Source organism: Myxine glutinosa, chromosome 5 (genome assembly GCF_964187855.1).
Source record: "Myxine glutinosa chromosome 5, kmMyxGlut1.1, whole genome shotgun sequence".
Classification (NCBI taxonomy): Eukaryota; Metazoa; Chordata; class Myxini; order Myxiniformes; family Myxinidae; genus Myxine; species Myxine glutinosa.
The window spans coordinates 173,500,385-173,513,967 of NC_136265.1; the positions used below are offsets into that span (position 1 = coordinate 173,500,385).

The window sequence follows — 13,583 nt, forward strand, 5'->3', positions numbered from 1 at the left end:
GCCTGCATCTGTGCATCACCCTCTGCATACACGGACGCGTCTCCGTCCCTCTCTCCAACTGTGCACATGCACACTTCCATCCCTCTGTCCGTATCTCCATCTTGGCGTGCGCCCCCATCCATAATTTTGGGGGGTGGGTGGGTGGGGGGTTAGGGGATTGAACCGTCCGTGGATCTGGGGTGGGAATTTGTACGTCCACCAATCTGCGGTTGGGGGAGAGGGCGGGAATTGTCGCGTTCGTGTTTCTGGAAGGGGCAGGCGAGGGATTAACCCATCCATAATTCTGGGAGTTGGGGGGGGGGGGGTGGAGAATGAACTCGTCCGTAATTCTGAAGGAGGTTGGATTAACCCGTCCAAATCTTTCCAGAACGACATCTCTTTTGCTCGTTAAATTAATTACCGAACCATACTACAGTGGATTAGCCTTTTTCACCAGACAGATTTCCATAAGATCCAAACTCTCCATCCCTACTCAAAAAACTCCAACATGGTGCTTTTTTTCAAAATGGAGAATTGTGTTTGATATGTGAAAGAGGTCATAAGATTTCTGTCATATGTTATCTTAAAGTGGTCATGTGATTCGCTGCTAGGTAGCAAAATGGTTTCCATTTCACCACCATTGATGAAGAGAAAAGCTTTCAAGAGAAGACCTGCAGTCTACATTGCAGAGATTGTAAAAACTACTATTCTCTCGATTGCAGGAAGGCACAAACCAAACCGATTTAGAAAAGCAATGATTGTACCAATTGTACCGAGCGGAAGTTAAGTTTCTCCACATCTCTCATCTCAAGTTCCATGAATATAGTGTATGTTGTTTCAGAGAAGAAAGCAAATACCTATTTTGGGGGTCAAACTTGGACCTACCTAACCCTAACAGGCCTGAAATCCCCTTAGACCCTGATTTTCATTATGCCGTCAACAAACTTTGGTACATTAAGGGTGATGAAGATTGTGGTCAATCTTTATCGAAATTGTGTGTGTAGTTTCTGAGAAGAAAGCAAATACCTATTTTAGGGAAGGGGAAGGAAAGGGGGCAAACTTGCAGGCATACTGTTCTCAATTGAATCCTGTTCCCCCCTCTGGGCTGGTGCTCCTGCCTCACACCTTGCTCAGCTTCACGCTGTTGAGGCCAAAGCTTTCAGAATCATTGGAATCTCCTGCGATGTAGTCAACACCGAGGGCCTTTCACTCACTCACCGCAGGCAGGTTGGTGGTCTTTCTGTCTTCTACCGACTCCTCTCCGGCCTTGCTCCCCCAGCTCTCTCTGTGCTCTGTCCCCCCAATATTCCTTCAGGTCGCACAAGATCTGCCTGCAACCCTCTTATGGTTAAACTGCCAAAGTCTAGGCTCTCTGCTCACCTTCACTCTTTCATTCCCATTTTCTCCCGCCTCTGGAACAAACTCCCCCACTCCCTTCAATCCCACTCCTCCCTCCAGGTCTTTAAAACAGCTGTTCACCACCATCTCTTATCTTCCCCCATCGAAAACCTTGATCTTTTCTACCCCCGGTAATTCACCCCAGAGTCCTTGCAGTGTTCATATGTTTTAATCCTCTCCCACCTCCCCCCAAGTCCTCCCGATGTCCCTGCTCTCAAATGTTGTGTTTGTGTCCTTCCCCCTCTTCCCCCTCTCTTTTGTGTCCTTCCCCCTCTCTCCCCATCTTGTCTGCCGCTCCCCTTGTTTTTTGTGTTTTTTGTGTCGGTTTGTCTTTTTGTGTGATTAATGTTAGCTCTTTCACGAGCCTCGATCTTGTATACAAAAAAAACAAACAAAAAAAAACCTGGACCCATTTTGACCCCATTGACTCCGATTTTTTTTAATGCCATGAACCAACTTGAGTTGCAACATACCAAATATCATTTTAGCTAAGTTTGGTAATTATCCCATCAGCAGTTTCGCAGAAGAAGAAAATGTTTACGGACTGATGGACAGACGACGCACCATCCCATAAGCTCCCTGGAACTACGTTCCAGGTGAGCTAAAAATTAATAACGAAATTAAACAGAACCACCTTTAATGCAGCACTTTTTCGACGTGCAAGAGCAGAACCCTGGAGTAAAACTCTTACAAAAAAGGAATTTATCGAGAGCAGGAGCAAACCCACCTTTTGAAGATTCATCCTCGATGGGCTGCTTGAACACCGTGATGTCTCGGAAGGTGCAAAGAAACAGAACCACCTTGTCGTTTTCGTTGCGAATCGGGGCGATTTGCATGTAGAACCACAATGGGGTTCCTGGCGGGTCAAAGAAAGACAGGAAGGAGAACGTGTTGGATGCAGAAACTGTATTCACGCATTTCCATCAGGTTAAAAGCATCACTGCGACATGAGGAAAGTTTTGATAGCAGTTGCATGCGATCAATTATTCAAATAAACTTTGCTTTGAGAACTTTTATCGCATTGAATCAGGCAGGTTTCACCATGCATCGACTGCCTCCAAAAGCAGGAAGGAGAGATGCAGCCCTTTCTGCACTCATTTCATATCCAACTCTCAATTTCTTTAACACAAACATTTAATTTGCATGTATAATTCATATGCAATTTTTTTTATCGACTTGTGTATCCCATTTTGCACAATTTGCTATCACCATGGATATTGGACAATCTAAATATTCAACCGGCCATACACTGAGGCGATTCCCTGTGCAAATCCCAGGCGATTCACCAAGGTGATTCGTCTGTGAGAATTCCAGGCGATTCGTCTGGGCAAATCCCAAAAATTATCTGTGCAAACTCCAGGTGATTCAACAAGGTGATTCGTCTGTGAGAATCCCAGGTGATTCTCTATGCAAATCCCAGATGATACCATCACCTCTGTGAATCCCAGTTGATTCTCTGTGCGAATCCCAGTTGATTCTCTGTGTAAATCCCAGATGATACCATCACCGGTGTGAATCCCAGTTGATTCTCTGCGCGAATCCCAGGCGATTCAATGAGGCAATTCATCGGTGCAAATTATAGGTGATTAGTCTGTGCGAATCCCAGGCCGTTTGCCTCAATGTTGCTGGAACTTTGTCGAAGAGTAGACTCTCGCTCAACTCAAAAATGGAGTGCATGCCTTAAGCGATTCACCTGTGAATGATTATTTTGCCCGAATATCGATCCTGTAAATTGTTGTTGGGTAAAGTACGTTCTGTCTCCTCCAGCGAATTGACACCCATTTTACAAAAGTCTGATGTCACATCCGCATTTCCATACATTTTACGTGCTCTCAAATCAGTTTAAGTAATTCGGTTTAGAAACAGTCTGCTTCTCCAACATCAAGGAGAAACCTACACAGTGCCATTAAAAAAAAAAAAAATTTGAAGCAGATCTACAATACAGGATGTGATGTCAGGTATTTGACATTTGCTTGAAAAACTTTTGGAATTCAAGCCAATGTATGTACATTTCCCTGGTGTGTTAATCGCCAATTAAGATCAACTTGGGATTTGCATGGACGGCTTTCCTCTTGCAGGGGATGACGATAAATTGAGAAAGAGAAAAGCGACACAAGAAAGAAAAAAAGGGAGGACATTAAAAGAAGAGAGAGGGTATGAATGTCGTGGAAGAGAGGAGAAAAAGAAAGAAAGAAAGGAAGTTTTACATTAGGAGGGAACAATTAGTAAGGGGAAGGTAAAGAAGGGGGATTACATCAGGAAAGAGGGAAGTGTGGTGTAAAACTCTTAGAATTTTGCCGTAGAATCCATGATTGGGAATGACTTTTTTAAGTACCCGGTATACATAAATGCAGACAATAGGATCCCAAAGTACAATGACCAAATAACAAACAAAAAACATAGGGGCAATACCGCTGGTGCTCACCTGGTAGAATAAACAGTATACTACACTGACTAAAGGTATTTTAAACCAATTTAAATGGTTGCTCGAAAACAGGACAGCATGTAGAATCATACTAACATAATCATGAGACTTTAAACAAACAAACAAAAAAATACCGATTTTGGGGGACAACCCCAACTGCCCCCCCCCCCCCACCCCCATCCTGTATACCGCCTCAGACCCCAATTTTTCTAATGCCTTGAACAAACGTCGTTACATCACGGGTGATGAAGGTTGTGGTGAAGTTTCATTGAAATTGTGTATGTCGTTTCAGAGAAAAGAGCAAATACCTATTTTGGGGGGAAATCCCCAGTAGACCCCTCATGGCCCGATTTTTTTTTTATGCTGTGAACAAACTTTGGTACAACAGGGGTGATCAAGGTTGTGGTCAAGTTTCATCAGAATTGCGTGTGTATATTCTGAGAAAAAAGCAAATACCTATTTTGGGGGACAACCATGAACAAACTTTGGTACATCATGGGTGATGAAGGTTGTGGTTATGTTTCATCGAAATAGTGTGTGTAGTTTCAGAGAAAAAAAGCAAATTCCTATTTCGGGGGATCAAACCGGGATCCACTTTGACACCCGGTAGAACCCCAGAGACCCCCAGAGACCCCGAGTATTTTAATGTCGTGAACAAACTTTAGTCACAACGCAACAAATATCATTTGTGCCAAATCTGGTCGCAATCCCATCAGCAGTTTCGGAGAAGAAGTTTCAAGTGTTTACGGACGGAAGGACAGACTGACCGACGAATGACGCGCCATCGCATACGCTCCCCTGAACCTCGTTCCAGGTGAGCGAAAAAGGAGTACAACATAGGCAGCCCAGGGTAACAGTGCTTCGCATGCACAGATTAGAACCACACACAACAAAAAAGAAGTTTTTTTTTTGTTTTTTTTACATTTAAGTACATTTTACATTTAAGTACATTTAAGTACATTTAAGTACATTTAAGTACATTTAAGAAGTACATTTAAAGAAGGATAAAATATCACTGGACAAAAAGGAGGCATTACATTTTCAGGAAAATGGAAAGCATAAAAGCAAAAGATCAACAACATATAAAGAGGAGGCGTTTGTTCTCTTTTCAATCAAATGACATGCAGAGACAACATTATTCTGAAACAACTGAAAATAACAGGATCCATGCTTCTGTGTGTGCGATATATATTGTTGCGGATATGAGGATTGCATTTTTTTGATTGTGTTGTATTGTATTGGAAATGGTGATGAACATTGTTTGGATATGGCCCCTCCTGCCTCCGGAGTTGTGTAAAGATAAAAAGGGCGTCTCAGTAGTTAATTCCATAAACACCACATTGCAGGACACGATAAAACCCTTGTTCAGTAGCTTATATCTTATTATGTGTTTTAGAGTAAGGCCTTGTCTTCCATTAGAATGACACTCCATTGCACCGAATCAATTAAGAATAGCTCCCCTTCAATAATTCCATTTCCCAGCCAAACTCTCCATCTGTGGGTAAAGCAGTTCACAAGCGTGGGGTGCACACCCTCTCAATTCGCTGCTATAGTGAATATGTGCTCCGTGCTCTGTTTGAACAGGAGGGGCGGGGTCGCCAGGGAGAGGCAAGCCCAGGGCGCGCCACGAAGGGCGGGGCTGTGCAGCCCCATGCCCAAATAAGGAAACAAGCCCGTGGCTCGCCACGAGGGGCGTGCCGTCGGCGCGATGCCCAAATAAACAGACAAGCCAGTGGGATTACGATATAAGGTCACGAAACAGAGCACGGGGGAGAGGGCGTGTCAGTCCCGCGCTGGAGAGAAGTGAGAGGTAGGGAATACGAGCTGAGCTGCGTGGAGAGGTACACGACAAAGAAAGGGTCCAAGAGAAAGCAGAGGAACTTTTACGAACGAGTTGCAAAGAGATACGGCAGATGAGTCCAGCCCCGTTTCAACCAGCCGCGTGAAGCCCTGACGGGGCAGCGAGTGACCCTGCCGGCGTGCGCTGTAAAGCCGAATACCAGGAGCTGCCGGCGTGCGCTGTAAAGCGGAATACAAGGAGCTGCCGGCTCCCCGCTTCCCGCCCGGAGTGGACCTGCTCGCTGTGCCCTGTGATCCCACCTGCTCATCCTTTCCAGCCATTCCTGCCTGCAAGTTCCCCATTTGCGTACGTGAGTTTGTTTTGTTCGTGCTGTCCTGGGTAGTAACTAAGTCTGTATAAGCTAGTAATTTTCACTGTGTCACCTGCGTTTTCATGTCCGCTGTAAATACCCGTGACTGCTCTTTTTGCTTATGTGTGTGTAAATAATAATAAACCCCGTTACTCTTCTGTACGTCTTCTTCTTCTTCCTCTTTGCATTCGTCGTCTTAGTCTTTTCCCCATTGAATATCTGTGGCGCGATACGGCCAACGTTTGGGTGAATCGGGTTTAGTCGGGGAACAACTGTTCGGTCGCGGAGCCTCCGCTCGGCAAACATACCATCCTTAACCGCGTACCGTAACAATTGGTAGTCAGGAGTTGGGATTCGAACCTGGGACTAAATTTATTTAGCCCAAATTGTGGAACACCAATTGTACTATTGGCGTAACAATTGGTGTCAGAAGTGTGGGATCGGACCCGAAGCGCGCTTAACGCGCTCAAAATTACAAGCTGCTGGAAATTGTTTTGTTTTTAAAGAAAAACCCGAATTTTGAAATCGCGCCATGGCTGGTCAAGGCGACGGGATGCCGGTGGGAGAGATAGACGGAGTAGAATCGACCCAGGACCTCGGGGAAATGTATATGGAGGATGTGGTTGAGGGGGTATCAGGCGCACAAAATGGCGTCCTCGCGCACGTGGGTGTAGCGGCACCAAATTTAGCGGCGCCCGCGACCGTAGCAGCGCCGCTGGTGGATTTGAACATTTTTATGATACAAATGAAGGCCCTTATGGACAAGAATAGTGAGCAATTGGAAGCCAAAATGGGGAACCGGATGGATGCTCAGAGTGAGCAAATAAGGGACGAAGCGAGGGCTCAGAGTGAGCAATTGGGGGTTGTGGAAGTGTAACTCAGTGTAACTTATTAATTGGCACTGGTAACTTATTAATTAACCTGGTAACAAAGCAGATACATTTTACATGCAAACTCTGTGAAAGACGAGTTTGTAAATGAGTCAGGAATGCGCCCGAACATGATAATCTCTTGTCCACCTGGTCACAGCCCCTGGCTGAAGCACCCCCCTATCGTTTGGTAAACGGAACTCACAACAGGAGGGGAGCGAGCTGATACCAGGACTTGGTACATGCATGACCTCGGGGCATTAGCGGAGAGGGGATTAAGTCCAGTTGATGTCATATAAACGAGAGCAAACGTGGAGTCGGGAGAAGCTGCTAACAGAAGCTCTGACCAACGGGAGTGGCAGAGGAACATCAGCCGAACGAGAAGGACATTGGAAAAGAGTTAACCTGATCCATTATATTATGCGGTATTATTTGGTAAATGGAATGAAGTGAATAACCAGTTAATAAACCAGACCTTTTGTAAACCTGTGTCCGGTCATTGGAGTCCTGTGAGTCTCTCAGCTATAAATTCTTCTACAATTTGGAGGCACCGCTGACATCAACTGGACACAAACAAGTCTTTAAAAGGTAAGTGTGTCTTGTTTTTGGTCCAGTATGATTTACGAACTTGGGAATAGTTATGTTGTATATACATGGAGGATTTGTGTGGGACTTGCGATTGTCCATAGGTGATACAAGGATGAAACGTGTTAAATGATTCTATTTATTCGTGTTTTCTCTAAATGATTTCTGTAAATACGTATTTTTGCGCTGGTCATTAAGGGTCTTACTGTGACCTGAGAGCAAACGGAGCAAGCGTGCACCTTGCGACCGTTTGCTTCCAGGACGTGTAAGGCCGGTACACTCGTTTACCCACCCGTACACGTATAAAGTACTTCTTTTTTTTTGCACTTGTTCAAAGCACTCGACTTGCTCGACGAGCGAGCGACTTGCTCGGCGCTCGGCGAGCGACAGGGAACCGGGAAAGGGAATTATATTTATATATATATATTTTTACCTCATTCCAATTTATGGTATTGCGACAAAAAGGCTTATATCTTTGGAAACGACTGGTCGGATTTAGACAAATTAAAACTCGTTCGATCAACAAATAAATTCATGACAGACAATCCCACCTCATGCCGGTCCAGAATTACTGTGAAAGATGGCGATTGGATAAAAATTGCATACCAACACTCCCTCACTGTCCCTCATTGTCCCTCATGTCCATTCCGGCACCCTGTCTCTTCCTCCCGCTCCTTTTCCCTCCCTTTACTTCCCATTGGCGGACGTTTTGCGAGAAGCAAAGCGTTTTGCAGGACGCTTCCAGGAAACGGAACCAGTGCTGTTGTTTTTTTTTAACGAAATTTGCCAGATAAATAGCATGGGTGACACGGAACCAGTGCTGTTGTTTTTTTTAACGAAATTTGCCAGATAAATAGCATGGGTGACACGGAACCAGTGCTGTTGTTTTTTTTAACGAAATTTGCCAGATAAATAGCATGGGTGACACGGAACCAGTGCTGTTGTTTTTTTTGACGAAATTTGCCAGATAAATAGCATGGGTGACACGGAACCAGTGCTGTTGTTTTTTTTTGACGAAATTTGCCAGATAAATAGCATGGGTGACACGGAACCAGTGCTGTTGTTTTTTTAACGAAAAATAATTCTGTATTATTTAGTTAACCAGTTTGTGTGAAACCTCAACCTAAATATAAAAATTGATCTGCTTGGTGTTAGTTTAAGGGCTGTTCCAAATTTATCCTGATTATGAGAAATAATTACAGGAAATGTGTACTGTTCTTGTTTGGTGATTATGAGACAAAAACAGCAGAGTGGGAATCGGCAGACAATGGAACAGCTAGCGACGAGTGTTTGCGAGTAACAACCACCCTCTGGTCGAGGCTCATAGAAGGGGTGATGCTTACTGATTCGGCACGCTTATAATAGGTGTTAATGGTGGGGTGTCAGAGGTTTTGGTGTGGTTTAATGTTCACACTGTTTTGGAAAATAATGCTCGATGCAACATGATCCTAAAAAAAGAACCCAGCCCTACATCGAAAGATCAGGAAGGGAAGGAATGGAAAATTTGTCAAGGTTTGAAATTAATCGGACAAGTGGGTCCCAAGGTATGGTCACCGTACTCGCAAGCCGTTTGCTTTGGCTCTGCGAATGGACCAAACCATTTCATGTAAATAGAGGGGGGGGTTCTGTGGTCGTTCGTTTTGGCTTTGCGAATGGACCAAACCATTTCATGTAAATAGAGGGGGGGTTCTGTGGTCGTTCGTTTTGGCTTTGCGAATGGACCAAACCATTTCATGTAAATAGAGGGGGGGTTCTGTGGTCGTTCGCTTTGGCTTTGCGAATGGACCAAACCATTGCATGTAAATAGAAGGGGGGTTCTGTGGTCATTACTGCCACGTGGTTTCAAAGTTTTTGTTGTTGCTTGCACGCATGTTTTTTTTTTGCAAGCACGTACGGGCAAGCACGTACGTGCGGGCACGCCCTAGTATATATAAATAGAGGTAATATTGAGTTATGGAATTAATTGCTTTCAACAATGCAAAGGGTGACAAGATATGGGATTTTAATGGGATTTTAATGGGATTGCATTGTGATTCATTGGGATTATCCATTGGGATAATCCACAACGTTTCACTTTCGTTGTTGCAACGTTTTGCTCCAACGTTTTGTGAACATTTAAATGTTGGGTTTTGCTGACGTTTCCACAACGTCGCCACAACGTTTCACTTTCGTTGTTGCAACGTTTTGCTCCAACGTTTTGTGAACATTTAAATGTTGGGTTTTGCTGACGTTTCCACAACGTCGCCACAACGTTTCACTTTCGTTGTTGCAACGTTTTGCTCCAACGTTTTGTGAACATTTAAATGTTGGGTTTTGCTGACGTTTCCACAACGTCGCCACAACGTTTCACTTTCGTTGTTGCAACGTTTTGCTCCAACGTTTTGTGAACATTTAAATGTTGGGTTTTGCTGACGTTTCCACAACGTCGCCACAACGTTTCACTTTCGTTGTTGCAACGTTTTGCTCCAACGTTTTGTGAACATTTAAATGTTGGGTTTTGCTAACGTTTCCACAACGTCGCTACAACGTTTTACTTTCGTTGTTGCAACGTTTTGCTCCAACGTTTTGGGAACATTCAAATGTTGGGTTGTGCTAACGTTTCCACAACGTCGCCACAACGTTTCACTTTCGTTGTTGCAACGTTTTGCTCCAACGTTTTGGGAACATTCAAATGTTGGGTTTTGCTGACGTTTCCACAACGTCGCTACAACGTTTCACTTTCGTTGTTGCAACGTTTTGCTCCAACGTTTTGGGAACATTCAAATGTTGGGTTTTGCTGACGTTTCCACAACGTCGCCACAACGTTTCACTTTCGTTGTTGCAACGTTTTGCTCCAACGTTTTGGGGACACTCAAATGTTAAATAAACCGGATAAGAATTCACGAGTTATTTAATTATGAGCGATTATAGAAGTACTTATTTAATTAATAACATTTCTTATTAAATTACAGCAATTACATTACAGTAATTACCTGAGGTAATTACAGTAATTACAGTTCCGGTAATTACAGTAATTACAGTAATCATTACAGTAATTGCAGTAATCTTATTACAGTAATTACATTACATTAACTCAGGCACCTTTTGAGTAAGGAAGCTGATATTTGGACATGACACTGACCAAGTGATGTGGCTGTCAAGGAAAATATTGATTTATTGATTAATCATTTAATAAATTAACTCGTTGATTTATAAATGACTTATTTAATTAAAAGTCCTCAGAAATACATCTTCGGATGAAATACTTACAGATTGGTTATGCTATGAGCCAATTGATTAAGGAAAATATTTTGTGATGGCCATATTGGCAATTTCGTGGCCATATTCGTGGCAACTCAGTTAGTGCCACTGCACCTTTAAAATGCATCCCTGCGTTCATTTTTCGATCGATTGAGTTGAAATTTTGAACAATCGGATCTGGACTGTCGTTGTTAACGACTCTAGCACGCACTCGTCCAATCAGGATGGAGCGGTATGGTCCCCGGATCATCACTGCCCGCAGTTTTTAATTAATTTTACTTTTTCTCTTGGTCATATAATTTTGAAGACATGCATGTCATGATAGAGGAAATGTTTGTTCTGTTGAACGGAATAAATGTTGTTTATTTGTGTGGGGGTGTATTTTTGTGTATTTTTGTGTATTTTGGATATATTTTTCACGACTAATTCCAGTTAACATCCTGCACAATTTGCTCGTTTGCTGGCCGAGTCGAAATTGCGTTGAGTTTCTATGGCATGCGCCATTAAAAGCGCTGTGTAATGGTTGAGCTCCCTTTATTTCGTTTTGGTCATGCGGATGAGCAAACAAAGTGACAAATGCTGCGACTGGAGCAGTAAAAGCGATGTTTTTTTAAATGGAAACGATGTAATGAGTAATTAAAAGTGGGAGGGGGCAACACCACGCATACCTCTTTTAAGGTGTGTATAAACCCTGGAATAAACGTGGGAGGGGGCAACACCACGCATACCTCTTTTAAGGTGTGTATAAACCCTGGAATATTTCAGCAATCAATACAATGCTGAAACTATGTAAGTTAATTTAATAAGTAATTTAATGAGTAATTTAATGAGTAATTTAATGAGTAATTTAATGAGTAATTTAATGAGTAATTTAATAAGTAATTTAATGAGTAATTTAATGAGTAATTTAATGAGTAATTTAATGAGTAATTTAATAAGTAATTTAATGAGGAATTTAATGAGGAATTAAAAGTGGGAGGGGGCAACACCACGCATACCTCTTTTAAGGTGTGTATAAACCCTGGAATAAACGTGGGAGGGGGCAACACCACGCATACCTCTTTTAAGGTGTGTATAAACCCTGGAATATTTCAGCAATCAATACGATGCTGAAATGATGTAATTTACTGTGTAAGAGGGTCGACCTTGGGTTTGTTTGGGTTTGTTGTTTATTTTTGTGGGTGTCTATTTTTTGAGTATTTTGGATATATTTTCACGACTAATTCCAGTTAACATCCTGCAAAATTTGCTCGTTTTCTGGCCGAGTCGAAATTGCGTTGAGTTTCTATGGCATGCACCATTAAAAGCGCTGTGTAATGGTTGAGCTCCCTTTATTTCGTTTTGGTCATGCGGACGAGCAGACAAAATGACGAATGCTGCGGCTGGAGCAGTGGAAGCGATTTTTGAATTGTTCAATGATTATTCGATATTGTTATGACTTATTGTCAATAGGTATACTAAGTGGCCATGAGGTAGCCTGTTGCTATGTACAGTTTTATTCTATTGTTGATTATACCACATAGCTGTGGTGATAAAGGAAATGTTCGTTTTAAATAGATGATTATGATAGGACCATGACGATAAAATCATGATGATTATTATGAATGATATCATAGGGTTCAAATGCAGAATGATTGCATGAACTTGGGAAAGAACTTTCAAGCCCTATGGGATAAATTGGGTGTTACAAGCGATGGAGTTTCCAAATTTAGCATGATTGAAGGAATTTTACAGTCTTATTTCAGGAGTTTTACGAAATTTATATTGCCAAGAGATTTGGGTACTATTAAAAGAAAAATGATGAGATATTTTTCCCAAAGAACTTTAATATCTGCCATCCATTTTGGCTGTCTCACGAATGAAGGATGAGTTGCCTTTAGTGGTTGCAAAGAAAATTTGTGGAGACCAGGCAAAATGGGGAAATATGTCAGATATGACCCTAGGACAGGACGGTGATTCATCAATTAACATGAGGTACGAACCAGAGGTGACGACCGATGAGATTCGATCTCAGTCAATGGATGGACCTGTCCTGACATCATTGGGGAAAGGGCTTATGCAAGGAGTCATCCAAAATGATTAATTTGATTTATTGATGAATATTGATGAATTAATTGAAATTGAATAATTGATTGAATTGTTAATTGATTGAATCTAATTGACTGAATTTAATTGAATAAATTGAACTGAATAAATTGAATTGAATATATTGATTGTTTGATTGATGAAAATGCGGTCTCAAGAAAGAAGCTTTGATATCTTTGCGAGATATTAACAATGTGGGGACAACCTGGGAAAATTGAGCAAGGTGGTGAGTTTATATACAGATATATATGTGCGGTTACCATTGTGTGATTTCCCCGTCAACAGAGCGGACACCTGAGGATTCACCCATTTCATACTGACCCTCCGGCTCATCTGCAAATACTGATCTGTGAGATTGGATTGTGCAAAAGCCACAGCTGAGGGAGATTCTCTGGAAATCACCGTGTGAACAGGTGGAGAACCTTCCTGGAGGTACGAGTGAAGCTTTAGAGGAACAAACTACAACACATCCAACGCTACTTTGATAAAAGGCAGAATGGGAAATGGAGCCTGCAAGAATACACAAGGACAACCAGAGATTCCACAAAAAGGTACTTGTACACATCATATGTACGACCGTTATGGTGCAGAAGCTATAAGGCAGGTCGAGAATTGGTATTTGTGGACAAAGGGACATGATGAGGAGTTTCCAAGAGATGGTACATTTGAGCGAAGTCGATTGGAAAGATTGGAACAAAGATTGAAAGCCAGGAAGAGACAGAATCTAACGGTAGACTGGCTTGCATTCCATCTTTGGGATGGTGAATCCAGACAACGGGAACAGCAAGAACGGATAACGGATCTAGAACTTAAAATAAAAAGGATACAGGATACAGTGGAGGAGACAAATGC

General features: G+C 42.5%; 2 protein-coding genes across 2 annotated transcripts in view; one reads left to right on the forward strand and one right to left on the reverse strand.

Annotated features, from left to right (window-relative positions):
• Window positions 1-13,583, reverse strand: part of LOC137426716 (voltage-gated delayed rectifier potassium channel KCNH1) — a 112,234-nt gene that overhangs the window by 57,030 nt on the left and 41,621 nt on the right. The window contains exon 4 of the mRNA XM_068115521.2: window positions 2,105-2,233. Coding sequence (XP_067971622.2) covers window positions 2,105-2,233 — 129 coding nt within the window. The remainder of the gene's footprint in view (window positions 1-2,104; window positions 2,234-13,583) is intronic.
• The window catches only part of DTD1 (D-aminoacyl-tRNA deacylase 1), a 903,613-nt gene continuing 903,183 nt past the window's right edge, over window positions 13,154-13,583 (forward strand). Inside the window, exon 1 of the mRNA XM_078779101.1 lies at window positions 13,154-13,282. Within this exon, the coding sequence (XP_078635227.1) occupies window positions 13,228-13,282 (55 nt within the window). The 5' untranslated portion in view covers window positions 13,154-13,227. The remainder of the gene's footprint in view (window positions 13,283-13,583) is intronic.